The 17,812-nt window shown below is 48.7% G+C and overlaps 2 protein-coding genes and 1 long non-coding RNA gene across 3 annotated transcripts; 2 read left to right on the forward strand and 1 right to left on the reverse strand.

Moving 5' to 3' along the window:
• Positions 1-73: 73 nt before the first annotated feature.
• Positions 74-3,895, reverse strand: POLI (DNA polymerase iota). The gene is made up of 5 exons (XM_050340679.1): positions 3,762-3,895; positions 3,483-3,572; positions 3,113-3,277; positions 1,343-1,492; positions 74-344 (listed from the first exon to the last, which is right to left on the reverse strand). Exons 1-5 carry the CDS (start codon positions 3,835-3,837, stop codon positions 94-96), a joined length of 732 nt encoding a protein of 243 aa, XP_050196636.1. The 5' UTR covers positions 3,838-3,895; the 3' UTR covers positions 74-93.
• A 2,686-nt stretch (positions 3,896-6,581) lies between these two features.
• On the forward strand, positions 6,582-16,884 carry LOC126653156 (methyl-CpG-binding domain protein 2-like). Its single transcript, XM_050340680.1, has 3 exons — positions 6,582-6,983; positions 13,770-13,929; positions 16,595-16,884. The coding sequence occupies exons 1-3, from the start codon at positions 6,871-6,873 to the stop codon at positions 16,811-16,813; spliced, it is 492 nt and encodes a 163-aa protein (XP_050196637.1). The 5' UTR covers positions 6,582-6,870; the 3' UTR covers positions 16,814-16,884.
• LOC126653157 (uncharacterized) lies at positions 14,521-16,299 on the forward strand. The gene is made up of 3 exons (XR_007632139.1): positions 14,521-15,132; positions 15,675-15,825; positions 16,146-16,299. It is a non-coding gene; the product is annotated as an uncharacterized LOC126653157 (long non-coding RNA).
• Positions 16,885-17,812: the final 928 nt, after the last annotated feature.

Raw genomic sequence — 17,812 nt, forward strand, 5'->3', positions numbered from 1 at the left:
AAACCCAACAAAATCAATCAAATCCCCAAAAAAAACCCAACAAAATCAATCAAATTCCCAAAAAAACCCCCAACAAACAATTTTCCAGGAATTTTAAAACCCCTCACCTGGGAGTTTCTGGATGGGATCCAAGCTGGATAAGAAATCCCGGTGGTTTTCTGGGAGAAGCAAAGTTTGTTGGTCGGGTTTGAAGATGCCGGAGATTAATTTGGCCAATAATTTATTGGGAGCCACCCCGGCACAAGAGGTGAGGCCCAGGCGGGTTTTTAGGGAATGTCGGAATTCCTGAGCTAGTTGGGAGCCCAGGAGGAGTTGGAGGTGGCGGGGATCTTGTAAATTAATCCCTAAAAAAAAAAAACAACAAAAAAAAAATTAAAAACAAGGAAAAAACGAGCGAAAAAATCAGATTATTCCTTTAATTTTAATGATTTTTTCCCTGATTTTAAGGAAAAAAAAAACCAAAGAAAAATCAAGCAATAAAATCAGATTATTCCTTTAATTTTAACGATTTTTTTTCCTGATTTTAAGGAAAAAAAAACCAAGGCAAAATCAAGCAAAAAAATTCCTTAATTTTAATAATTTTTTCCTGATTTTAAGGAAAAAAAATTAAAACCAAGGCAAAATCAAGCAAAAAAATTCCTTAATTTTAATAAATTTTTTCCTGATTTTAAGGAAAAAAAAAACCAAGGAAAAATCAAGCAAAAAAATCAGATTATTCCTTTAATTTTAACGATTTTTTTCCTGATTTTAAGGAAAAAAAAACCAAGGAAAAATCAAACAAAAACATCAGATTATTCCTTTAATTTTAACGATTTTTTTCCTGATTTTAAGGAAAAAAAAATTAAAACCAAGGAAAAATCAAGCAAAAAAATCAGATTATTCCTTTAATTTTAACAATTTTTTTCCTGATTTTAAGGAAAAAAAAATTAAAACCAAGGCAAAATCGAGCAAAAAAATTCCTTAATTTTAATAATTTTTTCCTGATTTTAAGGAAAAAAAATTAAAACCAAGGAAAAATCAAGCAAAAAAATCAGATTATTCCTTTAATTTTAACAATTTTTTTCCTGATTTTAAGGGAAAAAAAATTAAAACCAAGGAAAAATCAAGCAAAAAAATTCCTTAATTTTAATAAATTTTTTCCTGATTTTAAGGAAAAAAAAACTAAAGAAAAATCAAGCAAAAAAAATCAGATTATTCCTTTAATTTTAATAATTTTTTTTCTGTTTTTAAGGAAAAAAATTAAAACCAAGGCAAAATCAAGCAAAAAAATCAGATTATTCCTTTAATTTTAATAAATTTTTTCCTGATTTTAAGGGAAAAAAAATGGGAATTTTGGTCTTACTTTGTTGGTTGTAGATGTGGCCACACGCTTGGATTTGGGAATGATGGAATTCCAGTTGTTGGAGCCTTTTCCCAACCAGCTCTGTGATATCCACGAAATTCTCATCCAAGCCCAGCCTTTCCACCAGGGGACAAAATTCTTCCAGTAATTCTAAAAGGAAAAAAAATAAAACAGGGATTTAAAAGAAAAAAAACCAGGGATTTAAAGAAAAAAAGCAGGGATTTAAAGAAAAAACAGGGATTTAAAAAAAAAAAAGATGGGATTTATCCATTTGGAGAGGTCTCCCAGTTTTAGAAAATTTCACTTGGATTAATTGAGAAAAAAACCTGGAAAAAAAAGGAATTTTATCCCCAAAAATCTCTCGATCCCCTGAGAAAAAAGGAATTTTATCCCAAAATCTCTCGATCCCCTGAGGAAAAACAAGCTGGAAAAAGAGGAATTTTCTTGATCCCCAAAATCTCTCGATCCCCTGAGAAAAAAGGAATTTTATCCCCAAAATCTCTCGATCCCCTGAGGAAAAACAACCTGGAAAAAGAGGAATTTTATCCCCAAAATCTCTCGATCCCTGAGGAAAAACAAGTTGGGAAAAGAGGAATTTGATCCCAAAAATCTCTCGATCCCCTGAGAAAAAAGGAATTTTATCCCAAAAATCTCTCGATCCCCTGAGAAAAAAGGAATTTTATCCCCAAAATCTCTCGATCCCCTGAGGAAAAACAAGCTGGGAAAAGAGGAATTTTATCCCCAAAATCTCTCGATCCCCTGAGGAAAAACAAGCTGGGAAAAGAGGAATTTTATCCCAAAAAATCTCTCGATCCCCTGAGAAAAAAGGAATTTTATCCCTAAAATCTCTCGATCCCCTGAGAAAAAACAAGCTGGGAAAAGAGGGATTTTATCCCCAAAAATCTCTCGATCCCCTGAGGAAAAAGGAATTTTATCGCCAAAATCTCTTGATCCCCTGAGAAAAAAGGAATTTTATCCCCAAAATCTCTTGATCCCCTGAGAAAAAAGGAATTTTATCCCCAAAAATCTCTCGATCCCCTGAGGAAAAACAAGCTGGGAAAAAAGGAATTTTATCCCAAAAATCTCTCGATCCCCTGAGAAAAAAGGAGTTTTATCCCAAAATCTCTCGATCCCCTGAGAAAAAAGGAATTTTATCCCCAAAATCTCTCGATCCCCTGAGGAAAAACAAGCTGGGAAAAGAGGAATTTTATCCCCAAAATCTCTCAATCCCCTGAGGAAAAACAACCTGGAAAATGAGGAATTTTATCCCAAAAAATCTCTCGATCCCCTGAGGAAAAACAAGCTGGGAAAAGAGGAATTTTCTTGATCCCAAAAATCTCTCGATCCCCTGAGAAAAAAGGAATTTTATCCCAAAAATCTCTCGATCCCCTGAGGAAAAACAAGCTGGGAAAAGAGGAATTTTATCCCAAAAATCTCTTGATCCCCTGAGGAAAAACAAGCTGGGAAAAGAGGAATTTTATCCCAAAAAATCTCTCGATCCCCTGAGGAAAAACAAGCTGGGAAAAGAGGAATTTTATCCCCAAAATCTCTCGATTCCCTGAGGAAAAAGGAATTTTATCCCCAAAATCTCTTGATCCCCTGAGAAAAAACAAGCTGGGAAAAGAGGAATTTTATCCCAAAAATCTCTCCCTTCCCCAATTTCCCTCAGGAATTCAAGGCGTTTTTCCCCTCAGGAATTCTGCTTTTAATTCCACCAAAAAAAACCATGGAAATTACCCATTAAAAAAAAAAGAAAGGAATTTTTTTTACCTGTGACTTTATTGGACATTTCCCTGTAAGGAGTTAAATCCTCTCCCTTCACCAGGACGAGCTGAGGGCATTTTTCCTTGGCCTCCCGGATTCCCATCAGCTTCCTAATCCCAAATTTCCTGGCTTCGTAATTACAGGTGACCACCAGGGATTTTTGCTGCACTCCTTGGAAAACCAAAAAAAACCAGGAAAATAAGGTTTAAATCTCATTTTTTGGGCGTTTCCCGGGCTCGTCTCCCTCACGACCTCCCATTCCAAAGTGATGCTCCCGGAGGATTTTAGGAACCGCCTCTCCACGTTTCCTAATTAATTTAATCCCTCAATTAACGGGATGGGGAAATTAATTTTAACAAGGGAAAATTAATCTTACCTAAAGGCTTGGTTTTTAAATCGGGATTCCGCAACATTTCCACCTGCGCGTAGAAACAATCCAGGTCCAGGTGCACGATCACCCTGCCCCCTGCGACAGCACAAAACCAGCGATCAACCCTCGGGGTTTTTAAGTTAAGCGTCATCAAATCCCGATGTTTTTGTGGAATTTCGGGGTTTTTTTCACGAGTGGAAAAGGGAAAAGGGAAAATCTCTCCCTCCCCTCAGGGGTCGCGCGCCGATTCCCCTCAGAGCCGGCCGCCATTTTGAGCCCCCTCACCCTGAGGCGCTCGCAGCTCTTCCAGCTCCTCTTCCTCCTCCTCCTCATCCCACTCCTCATCATCCCGCTCCTCCATGAATTCCCAACCTTTCCCGGGAATCAGGTTGGGAATACGGCGGAAATGGGAATTTTTTTTTTTTTTTTTTTAAGGCGGTCTTTAAGAAGGGGGGGGGGGGGGTGGTCCCAGCCGCCCCTGCGCGTTGCGATCGCGCCGCGGGGTCCTAGAGCCGGCGGCTGAGGGAGAGGCGGGGTTAAGGGGGGTTAAAAGGTCAGGGATAAAGTCGTTTTTAAACAGCGGCGATGGGATTTGGGATAAATTTTGGGATTTGGGATAAATTTTGGGATTTGGGACGAGTTTTGGGATTTAGGACGAGTTTTGGGATTTGGGACAGCTTTGGGGATTTTTGGACGCGCCGCGGGGAGAAAATGAGAGGATCGGTTTGTGGTTTTAAGAACCTTTAGGGAGCTGGTGTGGGGTCGAAGTCGGCGCTCCTGTGGGGAATCCCACGCGAAGGAGCCGTTGTGGGGTCCCCCCCGTGGGTCCCATTGTAGGGTCTCGCTGTGGATCCCTCTGTGGGGTGTGGGGTCCCCCGTGGGTTCAATTTTGGGGTCCCATTAAGGGGCTCCACTCTGGGATCCCTCTGTGGGGTCTCCCCGTGGGTCCCGTTTTGGGGTCCCCTCGTGGGTTCTGTTTTGGGGTCCCATTAAGGACTTTCACTCTGGGATCCCACTCAGGGTCTCATTTAGGGGTCCGCTCGTGGGTCCGATTTTAGGGTGTCCCCTCGCGTGTCCTATTTTGGGGTGTCCCCCCGCGTGTCCTATTTTGGGGTGTCATTAAGGACTTCCACGCCGGAATCCCCTCAGAGTCCCGCTGTGGGCTCCTCCCCCGGCCGCCATTTTGGCTCCTCCCCTCCGGGCCCTCCCCGTCCCGTGGGTCCCGTTTAGGGGGTCCCATAAACAGACCCCACCCTGCGATCCCACTCAAAGCCCGCGCGTGGGCGCCGTTTTAGGGTCCCATTAAGAAACTCCACTCTTAAATCCCACTTTTAAATCCCACTCAAAGATCCCGCTCTGGGCTCCTCCCCCGGCCGCCATTTTGGCTCCTCCCCTCACGGCCCTCCCCGTCCCGTGGGTCCCGTTTAGGGGTCCCATAAACAGACCCCACCCTGCGATCCCACTCAAAGCCCGCGCGTGGGCGCCGTTTTAGGGTCTCATTAAGAAACTCCACTTTTAAATCCCACTTTTAAATCCCACTCAACGATCCCGCTCTGGGCTCCTCCCCCGGCCGCCATTTTGGCTCCTCCCCTCAGGGCCCTCCCCGTCCCGTGGGTCCCGTTTAGGGGGTCCCATAAACAGACCCCACCCTGCGATCCCACTCAGGGAGGGCCCGCGCGTGGGTTCCGCTTTGCATTAAGCAACTCCACTCCGAGATTCCACTTTTAAATCCCACTTTTAAATCCCACTCAACGATCCCGCTCTGGGCTCCTCCCCCGGCCGCCATTTTAGCTCCTCCCCTCAGGGCCCTCCCCGTCCCGTGGGTCCCGTTTAGAGGGTCCCATAAACAGACCCCACCCTGCGATCCCACTCAAAGCCCGCGCGTGGGCGCCGTTTTAGGGTCCCATTAAGAAACTCCACTTTTAAATCCCACTTTTAAATCCCACTCAAAGATCCCGCTCTGGGCTCCTCCCCCGGCCGCCATTTTGGCTCCTCCTCTCCGGGCCCTCCCCGTCCCGTGGGTCCCGTTTTGGAATCCCACAAAGGGGCTCCACTCTGCGATCCCACTCAGAGCCCGCGCGTGGGCGCCGTTTTAGGGTCCCATTAAGAAATTCCCCTCTTAAATCCCACTTTTAAATCCCACTCAAAGATCCCGCTCTGGGCTCCTCCCCCGGCCGCCATTTTAGCTCCTCCCCTCAGGGCCCTCCCCGTCCCGTGGGTCCCGTTTAAGGGTCCCATAAACAGACCCCACCCTGCGATCCCACTCAGGGAGAGCCCGCGCGTGGGCGCCGTTTTAGGGTCCCATTAAGAAACTCCACTTTTAAATCCCACTTTTAAATCCCACTCAACGATCCCGCTCTGGGCTCCTCCCCCGGCCGCCATTTTGGCTCCTCCCCTCAGGGCCCTCCCCGTCCCGTGGGTCCCATTTTGGTGTCCCCTAACGGGGCCCCACCCTGCGATCCCACTCAAAGCCCACGCGTGGGCGCCGTTTTAGGGTCCCATTAAGAAACTCCACTTTTAAATCCCACTTTTAAATCCCACTCAACGATCCCGCTCTGGGCTCCTCCCCCGGCCGCCATTTTGGCTCCTCCCCTCAGGGCCCTCCCCGTCCCGTGGGTCCCGTTTAGGGGTCCCATAAACAGACCCCACCCTACGATCCCACTCAGGGCCCGCGCGTGGGTTCCGCTTTGCATTAAGCAGCTCCACTCCGAGATTCCACTTTTAAATCCCACTTTTAAATCCCACTCAACGATCCCACTCTGGGCTCCTCCCCCGGCCGCCATTTTGGCTCCTCCCCTCAGGGCCCTCCCCGTGCCGTGGGTCCTACAAAGGGGCTCCACTCTGCGATCCCACTCAAAGCCCGCGCGTGGGCGCCGTTCTAGGGTCCCATTAAGAAACTCCACTTTTAAATCCCACTCTTAAATCCCACTTTTAAATCCCACTCAAAGATCCCGCTCTGGGCTCCTCCCCCGGCCGCCATTTTGGCTCCTCCCCTCCGGGCCCTCCCCGTCCCGTGGGTCCCACAAAGGGGTCCCATAAACAGACCCCACCCTGCGATCCCACTCAGGGCCCGCGCGTGGGTTCCGCTTTGCATTAAGCAGCTCCACTTTTAAATCCCACTTTTAAATCCCACTTTTAAATCCCACTCAACGATCCCGCCGCGGGGTCCTCCGGCGGCCGCCATTTTAGTCCTCCAAGCTGGGGCCTCTCCGTCCCTTCCCCTCCCCTCTCTATGGTTCCTTTGGGCACCGCTCCGGCCCTCCCGGAGGTCTCGCTCTCTGTGGTGCAACCGCCATCGCCGCGGGCTCCCGGCCCCGGGGACAATCCCGGGAATTCCCGGGAAAAAAAACCACCAAACCCACCGGGATAACCCCGAGATAACAACGCCAAACCCATGGAGAAACCGGGCAGGATGGACTGCCCGGCTTTACCGCCGGGTTGGAAGAAAGAAGAGGTGATCCGTAAATCCGGGTTGAGCGCCGGCAAGAGCGATGTGTATTATTTCAGGTACGATGGGAATGGGATTGGGAATGGGATCGGGAATGGGAATTCTGACGGGATAAACCGGCAGCGAGGAACTAGGAAGAGGAGGAAGGAGCCAGCTGTCAGAACGCGGCCGCTTCCGCCATCGCCCCGCGCGCGGGGGGGGCTTGGAATGGGAATGGGAGGCTTGGAATGGGAAATTCCCGGTGTTTGGAAGGACATTCCCGATGTTTGGAATGATGGGGAGCTTGGAGTTTTCCTGCTTTAGGGGCTGCCAGGGGCTGGGGGATCCCGGTCTTCTCATTCCATGGCTTCTTTCCGGTTCCTTGGCAAGGGGGGGATTCCGGTTCTCTGGCTGGGATGATCCCGGTTTTCTGGCTGGGATGATCCCGGTTTTCTGGCTGGGATGATCCCGGTTTTCTGGTACGGGATGATCCCGGTTTTCTGGCTGGGATGATCCCGGTTTTCTGGCTGGGATGATCCCAGTTCCTTGTCTGGGATGATCCCAGTTCCTTGTCTGGGATCATCCCAGTCCTCTGCCCAGTCTGAGATCATCCCAGTTCCTTGTCTGGGATCATCCCAGTTCCTTGTCTGGGATCATCCCAGTTCCTTGTCTGGGATCATCCCAGTTCCTTGTCTGGGATCATCCCAGTCCCCTTCCCAGTCTAATTCCAGTCTGGGATCATCCCAGTTCCCTGTCTGGGATCATCCCAGTTCCTTGTCTGGGATCATCCCAGTCCTTTGCCCAGTCTGGGATCATCCCAGTCCTTTGCCCAGTCTGGGATCATCCCAGTTCCTTGTCTGGGATCATCCCAGTCCTCTGCCCAGTCTGGGATCATCCCAGTTCCTTGTCTGGGATCATCCCAGTTCCTTTTCTGGGATCATCCCAGTTCCCTGTCTGGGATCATCCCAGTCCTCTGCCCAATCTGGGATCATCCCAGTTCCTTTTCTGGGATCATCCCAGTTCCTTATCTGGGATCATCCCAGTCCCCTTCCTGATCTAATTCCAGTCTGGGATCATCCCAGTTCCTTTTCTGGGATCATCCCAGTTCCTTGTCTGGGATCATCCCAGTTCCCAGTCTGGGATCATCCCAGTCCCCTTCCTGGTCTAATCCCAGTCTGGGATGATCCCAGTTCCCTCTCTGGGCTGATCCCAGTGTAATCCCAGTCTGGGATCATCCCAGTTCCCTGTCTGGGATCATCCCAGTTGCTTTTCTGGGATCATCCCAGTCCTCTGCCCAGTCTGGGATCATCCCAGTTCCTTTTCTGGGATCATCCCAGTCCCCTTCCCAGTCTAATTCCAGTCTGGGATCCTCCCATTTCCCAGTCTGGGATCATCCCAGTCCTCTACTCAGTCTGGGATCATCCCAGTTCCTTATCTGGGATGATCCCAGTCCAATCCCAGTCTGGGATCATCCCAGTTCCCTCTCTGGGATCATCCCAGTCCAATCCCAGTTTGGGATCCTCCCAGTTCCCCATCTGGGATCATCCCAGTCCAATCCCAGTCTGATCTAATCCCACATCCCCACCTTTCCCTACCCCAGCTCTGCTTCCTGCTTGGAAAACTCCCCCAATTTCCCTCAATCCACTCTCCCAATTTACCCCCCCAATCCCAATTTTCCCCTTCCCAATTTTCCCATTCCCAATTTACCCCCCCCAATCCTCAATTTACCCCCCCCAATTCCCAATTTACCCCGCTTGGCTCACCCGCAGCTCCTCTATATTTATAGATCCCGTGGATCCACCTGCCAACCACCATCAACCAGCCACCAACCAGCCACCAAGCAGCCATCAGCAATCAATCAGCAACCAACCAACCACCTGCAACCTTCCCTCTTGCCGGAGCCGCCCGGAACAGCCGCAATTCCCGCTTTTTTTTCCCTGCTCCTTTCTCGCTCCTTGGGGAAATTGGGAATGTTGGTGGGGGGAGGGGATTCTGTCTTTTTGCTTTGCAACCTTTGGAATTTTCTTGATCCTTAAATCCTTCCCTTCTCCAGGGATTTGTGGTTTGGCTAAAAAAGTGGGAAAAAAAATCAAGCAATCCCAAAAAAAACCTCGGATAAAGCTCGGGAGAATTCCAGGATTTCTCTTGGAAAATCAGGATTTATGTTAACCCTGCTTTTAAGGGGTTTTGGAAGAGCGGGAATATCCCCCAAATATCCTGGAAATCTTGGATTTATCCTCTGGAATTGAGTCTGAAGTGGGGAGGGGGGAAAACGGCTGCCCAAACCCATCCAAAAATCAGGGGAAAAATGGGAATTGCAACCAGGAAAATCCTGGATGAGAAGCTGGATTTTTTGGGGAATTCCCTTTGGGAGAAACCCTCGGCTTTTCCGAGTTTATTTAGGAAGAAATCCCAAATATTCCCTGGGAATTTTTAGGAGATTTTTTTCCCTCTCAGAACTCGGATTTGATACCAGGAATTCCAAAGGGAATTCCAAAAAAAACCCCACAAAATCCCAAACCTTTTGGGAATTCCAACCCCTTTTTTAAGGCTCTCATTCCCGAGGATTCCAAAGGGTCGGATCCTGACGGGAATTCCCGCTGGGATCGGAATTCCCGGCTCGCTTTGCTGCTCCGCTTGGCTGCTCCGCTTCGCCACCGGAATTCTGGGAATTCCCAACCTTCTCTTAGGTGTGGAAAAGCTGCAAGGGGGGTGGTTGGGAATTCTTGGTAGGATTTGAAGGGTTGGAAAAATTCCTCAGGGTGGGTTGGGATGGGTTGGGGAGGGAAGAGATCCTGGGGGATCCCAAAAGTTAATCCTGGAGCTCTGATCCCAATCCTGGAGCTCTGATCCCAATCCTGGAGCTCCAATCCCAGTTTTTGAGCTCCAATCCCAATCCTGGAGCTCCAATCCCAATCCTGGAGCTCCGATCCCAATCCTGGAGCTCTGATCCCAATCTTTGACCTCCAATCCCAATCCTTCACCTCCAATCCCAATCCTTGACCTCCAATCCCAGTTTTTGAGCTCCAATCCCAATCCTGGAGCTCCAATCCCAATCCTGGAGCTCTGATCCCAGTCCTGGAGCTCTGATCCCAATCCTGGAGCTCTGATCCCAATCCTTGAGCTCTGATCCCAATCCTGGAGCTCCAATCCCAATCCTGGAGCTCTGATCCCAATCCTGGAGCTCCAATCCCAATCCTGGAGCTCTGATCCCAATCCTGGAGCTCCGATCCCATCCTGGAGCTCCGATCCCATCCTGGAGCTCCAATCCCAATCCTTGATCTCCAATCCCAATCCTGGAGCTCTGATCCCAATCCTGGAGCTCTGATCCCAATCCTTGACCTCCAATCCCAATCCTGGAGCTCCAATCCCAATCCTTGACCTCCAATCCCAATCCTGGAGCTCCAATCCCAATCCTGGAGCTCTGATCCCAATCCTTGACCTCCAATCCCAATCCTGGAGCTCCAATCCCAATCCTTGACCTCCAATCCCAATCCTGGAGCTCCAATCCCAATTCCGGAGCTCCAATCCCAATCCTGGAGCTCCAATCCCAATCCTGGAGCTCTGATCCCAATCCTTGACCTCCAATCCCAATCCTGGAGCTCTGATCCCAATCCTGGATCTCTGATCCCAATCCTTGACCTCCAATCCCAATCCTTCCCCTCCAATCCCAGTTTTTCACCTCCAATCCCAGTTTTTCACCTCCAATCCCAATCCTGGAGCTCTGATCCCAATCCTTGACCTCCAATCCCACTTTTCCCCCTCCAATCCCAGTTTTGGAGCTCCAATCCCATCCTGGATCTCTGATCCCAATCCTGGAGCTCTGATCCCACTTTTGGAGCTCCAATCCCATCCTGGATCTCTGATCCCAATCCTGGATCTCTGATCCCAATTCTGGAGCTCCAATCCCAATCCTGGAGCTCTGATCCCAATCCTGGAGCTCTGATCCCAGTCCTGGAGCTCTGATCCCAATCCTGGAGCTCCAATCCCAATCCTGGAGCTCTGATCCCAATCCTTGACCTCCAATCCCAATCCTGGAGCTCCAATCCCAATCCTTGACCTCCAATCCCAGTTTTTCACCTCCAATCCCAGTTTTGGAGCTCCAATCCCAATCCTGGATCTCTGATCCCAATCCTGGAGCTCCAATCCCACTTTTGGAGCTCTGATCCCAATCCTGGACCTCCAATCCCAATCCTGGACCTCCCACTCCAATTTTTCACCTCCAATCCCAATCCTTCATCTCCCACCCCAATCCTGGAGCTCCAATCCCAGTTTTTCACCTCCAATCCCAATCCCAGTACCTGAAGAGCTCCAAGGTGACCTCCAATCCCAATCCTTGACCTCCAATCCCAATTTTCCCCTCCAATCCCAATCCTTCATCTCCCACCCCAATCCTGGACCTCCAATCCCAATCCTTTCCCTCCAATCCCAATCCTGGAGCTCTGATCCCAATCCTTGACCTCCAATCCCACTTTTTCCCCTCCAATCCCAATTTTCCCCTCCAATCCCAATCCTTCATCTCCCACCCCAATCCTGGATCTCTGATCCCAATCCTGGACCTCCAATCCCAGTTTTTGAGCTCCAATCCCAGTTTTTGAGCTCCAATCCCAATCCTTTCCCTCCAATCCCAATCTTTGATCTCCAATCTCAATCTTTGACCTCCAATCCCAGTTTTTGAGCTCCAATCCCAGTTTTTTCACCTCCAATCCCAATCCTGGATCTCTGATCCCAATCCTTCACCTCCAATCCCAATCTTTGACCTCCAATCCCAACCCTTGACCTCCCATCCCAGTTTTTCACCTCCAATCCCAGTTTTTGACCTCCAATCCCAATCCTGGAGCTTCAGTCCCAATCCTGGACCTCCCACCCCAATTTTTCACCTCCAATCCCAATCCTTCACCTCCAATCCCAATCCTTGACCTCCAATCCCAATCCTTCACCTCCAATCCCAATCCTTGACCTCCAATCCCATCCTGGATCTCTGATCCCAATCCTGGAGCTCCAATCCCAGTTTTTCACCTCCAATCCCAGTTTTGGAGCTCCAATCCCAGTCCTGGAGCTCTGATCCCAATCCTGGAGCTCTGATCCCAATCCTGGAGCTCCAATCCCAATCCTGGAGCTCCAATCCCAGTTTTTCACCTCCAATCCCAATCCCAGTACCTGAAGAGCTCCAAGGTGACCTCCAATCCCAATCCTTGACCTCCAATCCCAATCCTTGACCTCCAATCCCAGTTTTTCCCCTCCAATCCCAATCCTGGAGCTCTGATCCCAATCCTGGAGCTCCAATCCCATCCTGGAGCTCTGATCCCAATCCTGGAGCTCTGATCCCAATCCTGGAGCTCCAATCCCAATCCTGGAGCTCTGATCCCAACCCTTGACCTCCCATCCCAGTTTTTCACCTCCGATCCCATCCTGGATCTCTGATCCCAATCCTGGAGCTCTGATCCCAATCCTGGATCTCTGATCCCAATCCTGGAGCTCCAATCCCAATCCTTCACCTCCAATCCCAATCCTGGAGCTCCAATCCCAATCCTTCACCTCCAATCCCAATCCTGGAGCTCCAATCCCAATCCTTCACCTCCAATCCCAATCCTGGACCTCCAATCCCAACCCTTCACCTCCAATCCCAATCCTTGACCTCCAATCCCATCCTGGATCTCTGATCCCAATCCTGGAGCTCCAATCCCAGTTTTTCACCTCCAATCCCAATCCTTGACCTCCAGTCCCAGTTTTTGAGCTCCAATCCCAATCCTTCACCTCCAATCCCAATCCTAGAGCTCCAATCCCAATCCTTGACCTCCAATCCCAGTTTTTCACCTCCAATCCCAATCCTTCACCTCCCACCCCAATCCTGGAGCTCCAATCCCACTTTTGGAGCTCCAATCCCATCCTGGAGCTCTGATCCCAATCCTTCACCTCCAATCCCACTTTTTCACCTCCAATCCCACTTTTGGAGCTCCAATCCCAATCCTTCACCTCCAATCCCTATTGTTCCCCTCCAATCCCAATTTTCCCCTCCAATCCCAATTCTGGACCTCCAATCCCACTTTTTCACCTCCAATCCCAGTTTTCCCCCTCCAATCCCAGTTTTTGGGCTCCAATCCCAATCCTGGATCTCTGATCCCAGTCCTGGATCTCTGATCCCAATCCTGGAGCTCCAATCCCAATCCTTCCCCTCCAATCCCAGTTTTTCCCCTCCAATCCCAATTCTTCATCTCCCAGCCCAATCCTGGAGCTCCAGTCCCAATCCTTGACCTCCAATCCCAATCCTGGACCTGCCACCCCAATTTTTCACCTCCAATCCCAATCCTGGAGCTCCAGTCCCATCCTGGATCTCTGATCCCAATCCTGGACCTCCAATCCCAGTTTTTGAGCTCCAATCCCAGTTTTTGACCTCCAATCCCAGTTTTTGACCTCCAATCCCAATCCTGGAGCTCCAATCCCAGTTTTTGACCTCCAATCCCAATCCTGGAGCTCCAATCCCAGTTTTTCATCTCCAATCCCACTTTTTCCCCTCCAATCCCAATCCTTCACCTCCAATCCCAATCCTTCACCTCCAATCCCACTTTTTCCCCTCCAATCCCACTTTTTCCCCTCCAATCCCAATCCTTCACCTCCAATCCCAATCCTTCACCTCCAATCCCACTTTTTCCCCTCCAATCCCAATTTTCCCCTCCAATCCCAATCCTTCACCTCCCACCCCAATCCTGGACCTCCAATCCCACTTTTTCCCCTCCCACCCCAATTTTCCCCTCCAATCCCACCCCAACTTTCCTCCCACCCCAAATTTTCCCTCCCACCCCAACCTTTCCCCCTCCATCTCCTTCCCTACTCCTTTTCCTCCTAAAATCCCATTTTTTCCACAGCCCCAGCGGGAAAAAATTCCGGAGCAAGCCCCAACTGGCTCGGTACCTCGGCAACACCGTCGACCTCAGCAGCTTCGACTTCCGCACGGGGAAGATGATGCCTGGTAAATTGCAGAAGAACAAGCAGCGCCTGCGGGGAGATTCCCTCAATCCCAACAAGGTTTGGGAAGAGATTTCGCTTCCTTGTCCTTTTCCCAAAAAAATTGGGGGGGTTTCGGCGTCGTTTTCGCTCTCGGAGGGGCAGGGATTGGGTGGGTTGGGAATTTAAGGGAGGAATTCAGGGATTGGGTTGGGATTCAGGGCTGGAATTCAGGGATTGGATTGGGAATCTTCTTGGGATTGATCTCAAAACAGGTTGGGTTTTTCCTCAAGGAATTCTGGGAATAATCCCAGCCAGAAGTTCAGGAATAGGAGGGGATTGAGGGCAGGAATTGAGGGATTGGATTGGGATTTTAAGGGCAGGAATTCAGGGATTGGATTGGGATTTTAAGGGCAGGAATTCAGGGATTGGGTTGGGATTTTAAGGCCAGGAATTCAGGGATTTTAAGGACAGGAATTCAGGGATTGGGTTGGGATTTTAAGGGCAGGAATTGGGATTTTAAGGGCAGGAATTCAGGGATTGGGTTGGGATTTTAAGGGCAGGAATTCAGGGATTGGGTTGGGATTCAGGGCTGGAATTCAGGGATTGGGTTGGGATTTTAAGGGCAGGAATTCAGGGATTGGGTTGGGATTTTAAGGACAGGAATTGGGATTTTAAGGGTAGGAATTCAGGGATTGGATTGGGATTTTAAGGGCAGGAATTCAGGGATTTTAAGGAGAGGAATTCAGGGATTGGGTTGGGATTTTAAGGACAGGAATTGGGATTTTAAGGGCAGGAATTCAGGGATTGGGTTGGGATTTTAAGGGCAGGAATTCAGGGATTGGGTTGGGATTTTAAGGACAAGAATTCAGGGATTGGATTGGGATTCAAGGCTGGAATTCAGGGATTGGATTGGGAATCTTCCTGGGATTGATCTCAAAACAGGTTGGATTTTTCCTCAAGGAATTCTGGGAATAATTTCCACTCCCAGAAGTTCAGGAATTCAGGTGTAAATTGGGATTTTAAGGGCAGGAATTCAGGGATTGGGTTGGGATTATAAGGGCAGGAATTCAGGGATTGGATTGGGATTTTAAGGGCAGGAATTCAGGTGTAAATTGGGATTTTAAGGGCAGGAATTCAGGGATTGGATTGGGATTTTAAGGACAGGAATTCAGGGGTAAATTGGGATTTTAAGGGCAGGAATTCAGGGATTGGGTTGGGATTTTAAGGGCAGGAATTCAGGGATTGGATTGGGATTCAGAATCTGGAATTAATCCCAAGCAGGTTGGATTTTTCCTCAAGGAATTCTGGGAATAATTTCCACTCCCAGAAGTTCAGGAATTGTGGGTAAATTGGGATTTTAAGGGGCAGGAATTGGGATTTTAAGGGCAGGAATTCAGGGATTGGGTTGGGATTTTAAGGGCAGGAATTCAGGGATTGGGTTGGGATTTTAAGGGGCAGGAATTCAGGGATTTTAAGGACAGGAATTCAGGGATTGGGTTGGGATTTTAAGGGCAGGAATTGGGATTTTAAGGGCAGGAATTCAGGGATTGGGTTGGGATTTTAAGGGGCAGGAATTGGGATTTTAAGGGCAGGAATTCAGGGATTGGGTTGGGATTTTCAGGACAGGAATTCAGGGATTGGGTTGGGATTTTAAGGGGTAGGGATTGGGATTTTAAGGAGAGGAATTCAGGGATTGGGTTGGGATTTTAAGGGCAGGAATTCAGGGATTGGGTTGGGATTTTAAGGGCAGGAATTCAGGGATTTTAAGGCCAGGAATTCAGGGCTTGGATTGGGATTCAGAATCTGGGACTGATCTGGAGTAGATTGGATTTTTCCTCAAGGAATTCTGGGAATAATTTCCACTCCCAGAAGTTCAGGAATTGTGGTGTAAATTGGGATTTTAAGGGGCAGGAATTGGGATTTTAAGGGCAGGAATTCAGGGATTGGGTTGGGATTTTAAGGGCAGGAATTCAGGTGTAAATTGGGATTTTAAGGGCAGGAATTCAGGGATTGGGTTGGGATTTTAAGGGCAGGAATTGGGATTTTAAGGCCAGGAATTCAGGGATTTTAAGGGCAGGAATTCAGGGATTGGGTTGGGATTTTAAGGACAGGAATTGGGATTTTAAGGGCAGGAATTCAGGGATTGGGTTGGGATTTTAAGGGCAGGAATTCAGGATTGGTTGATTTTCAGGCCAGGAATTCAGGGATTGGGTTGGGATTTTAAGGGCAGGAATTCAGGGATTGGGTTGGGATTTTAAGGGGCAGGAATTGGGATTTTAAGGCCAGGAATTCAGGGATTGAATTGGGATTCAGAATCTGGGATTGATCCCAAGCAGGTTGGATTTTTCCTCAAGGAATTCTGGGAATAATTTCCACTCCCAGAAGTTCAGGAATTCTGGGGTAGGTTGGGATTTTAAGGGGCAGGAATTGGGATTTTAAGGGTAGGAATTCAGGGATTGGGTTGGGATTTTAAGGGCCAGGAATTCAGGGATTGGGTTGGGATTTTAAGGGCAGGAATTCTGGGATTGGGTTGGGATTTTAAGGCCAGGAATTCAGGGATTGGGTTGGGATTTTAAGGATTTTTAATTCTGGTGTAAATTGGGATTTTAAGGGCAGGAATTCAGGGATTTTAAGGCCAGGAATTCAGGGATTGAGTTGGGATTTTAAGGCCAGGAATTCAGGAATTGTGAAGATTTTTTTGGAATTTTCATGGAATTTTTTCCTCCTTCCCGATTTTTCCCAGGGCAAACCCGACCTGAACACGACTCTTCCCATCCGCCAAACGGCTTCCATCTTCAAACAACCAGTCACCAAAATCACCAACCATCCCAACAACAAGGTCCGCTCCGACCCCCAGCGCCTCAGCGAGCAACCCCGCCAGGTAGGAGCCGGAATTCCCACTGGGAATGTTGGGAATGTTGGGAATAGAGATGGGAATGGGGTTGTTCCCAGTCTGGTTTGAATTCCCTGGGGGGAATTCCCAAATTCCCTGATTTTTAGGGGGTGGGATTGGTCAATGGAAACAGGAACAAGGTGGTCGATGGCACCAGGATCGACCTTGATCCATTCCTGGAATTCCCACTTGGAATGTTGGGAATGCTGGGAATGGGGTTGTTCCTGACTTGGCTTTGATCCCAGTGAGAATTCCCAAATTTTAGGGGTTGGGATTGGTCAATGGAAGTAGGAACAAGGTGGGTGATGCCATCCTTTGATCCATGGGAATTAAACATGGAATTCCCACTGGGAATGTTGGGAATGCTGGGAATGGGGTTGTTCCTGACTTGGCTTTGATCCCAGTGAGAATTCCCAAATTTTAGGGGTTGGGATTGGTCAATGGAAGTAGGAACAAGGTGGGTGATCCCATCCCTTGATCCATTGCCCCTCATTCCCAGAATTCCACTGGGAATGTTGGGAATGTTGGGAATGGGGTTGTTTCCAACCTGGTTTTAATTCCCTGGGGGGAATTCCCAAATTCCCTGATTTTAGGGGTTGGGATTGGTCAATGGAAGCAGGAACAAGGTGGGTGATCCCATCCTTTGATCCATGGGAATTAAACATGGAATTCCCACTGGGAATGTTGGGAATGCTGGGAATGGGGTTGTTCCCAACCTGGTTTTAATTCCCTGGGGGGAATTCCCAAATTCCCAGATTTTTAGGGTTGGGATTGGTCAATGGAAGTAGGAACAAGGTGGGTGATGCCACCAGGATTGACCACTTGATCCATTCCTGGAATTCCCACTGGGAATGTTGGGAATGTTGGGAATGGGGTTGTTCCTGACCTGGCTTTGATCCCAGTGAGAATTCCCAAATTTTAGGGGTTGGGATTGGTCAATGGAAACAGGAACAAGGTGGGTGATGCCACCAGGATTGACCACTTGATCCTTTGCTGGAATTCCTACTGGGAATGCTGGGAATGTTGGGAATGGGGTTGTCCTGACTTGGCTTTAATCCCAGTGAAAAA

The sequence above is a fragment of the Myiozetetes cayanensis genome, unplaced genomic scaffold (assembly GCF_022539395.1).
Source record: "Myiozetetes cayanensis isolate MyiCay16 unplaced genomic scaffold, myiCay2020 scf921, whole genome shotgun sequence".
In the NCBI taxonomy this organism is placed as follows: Eukaryota; Metazoa; Chordata; class Aves; order Passeriformes; family Tyrannidae; genus Myiozetetes; species Myiozetetes cayanensis.

Excerpts from the sequence above, each read along its gene's own strand:
- POLI (XM_050340679.1), bottom strand. The coding sequence starts at position 3,837 with ATGGAGGAGCGGGATGATGAGGAGTGGGATGAGGAGGAGGAGGAAGAG. Across the intron at positions 3,278-3,482 it reads TTTAAAAACCAAGCCTTTAG|GAGTGCAGCAAAAATCCCTG; the intron begins GTAAGATTAATT and ends TGGTTTTCCAAG. Across the intron at positions 345-1,342 it reads CCACATCTACAACCAACAAA|GGATTAATTTACAAGATCCC; the intron begins GTAAGACCAAAA and ends TTTTTTTTTTAG.
- LOC126653156 (XM_050340680.1), top strand. The coding sequence starts at position 6,871 with ATGGAGAAACCGGGCAGGATGGACTGCCCGGCTTTACCGCCGGGTTGG. Across the intron at positions 6,984-13,769 it reads AGCGATGTGTATTATTTCAG|CCCCAGCGGGAAAAAATTCC; the intron begins GTACGATGGGAA and ends TTTTTTCCACAG. Across the intron at positions 13,930-16,594 it reads ATTCCCTCAATCCCAACAAG|GGCAAACCCGACCTGAACAC; the intron begins GTTTGGGAAGAG and ends GATTTTTCCCAG.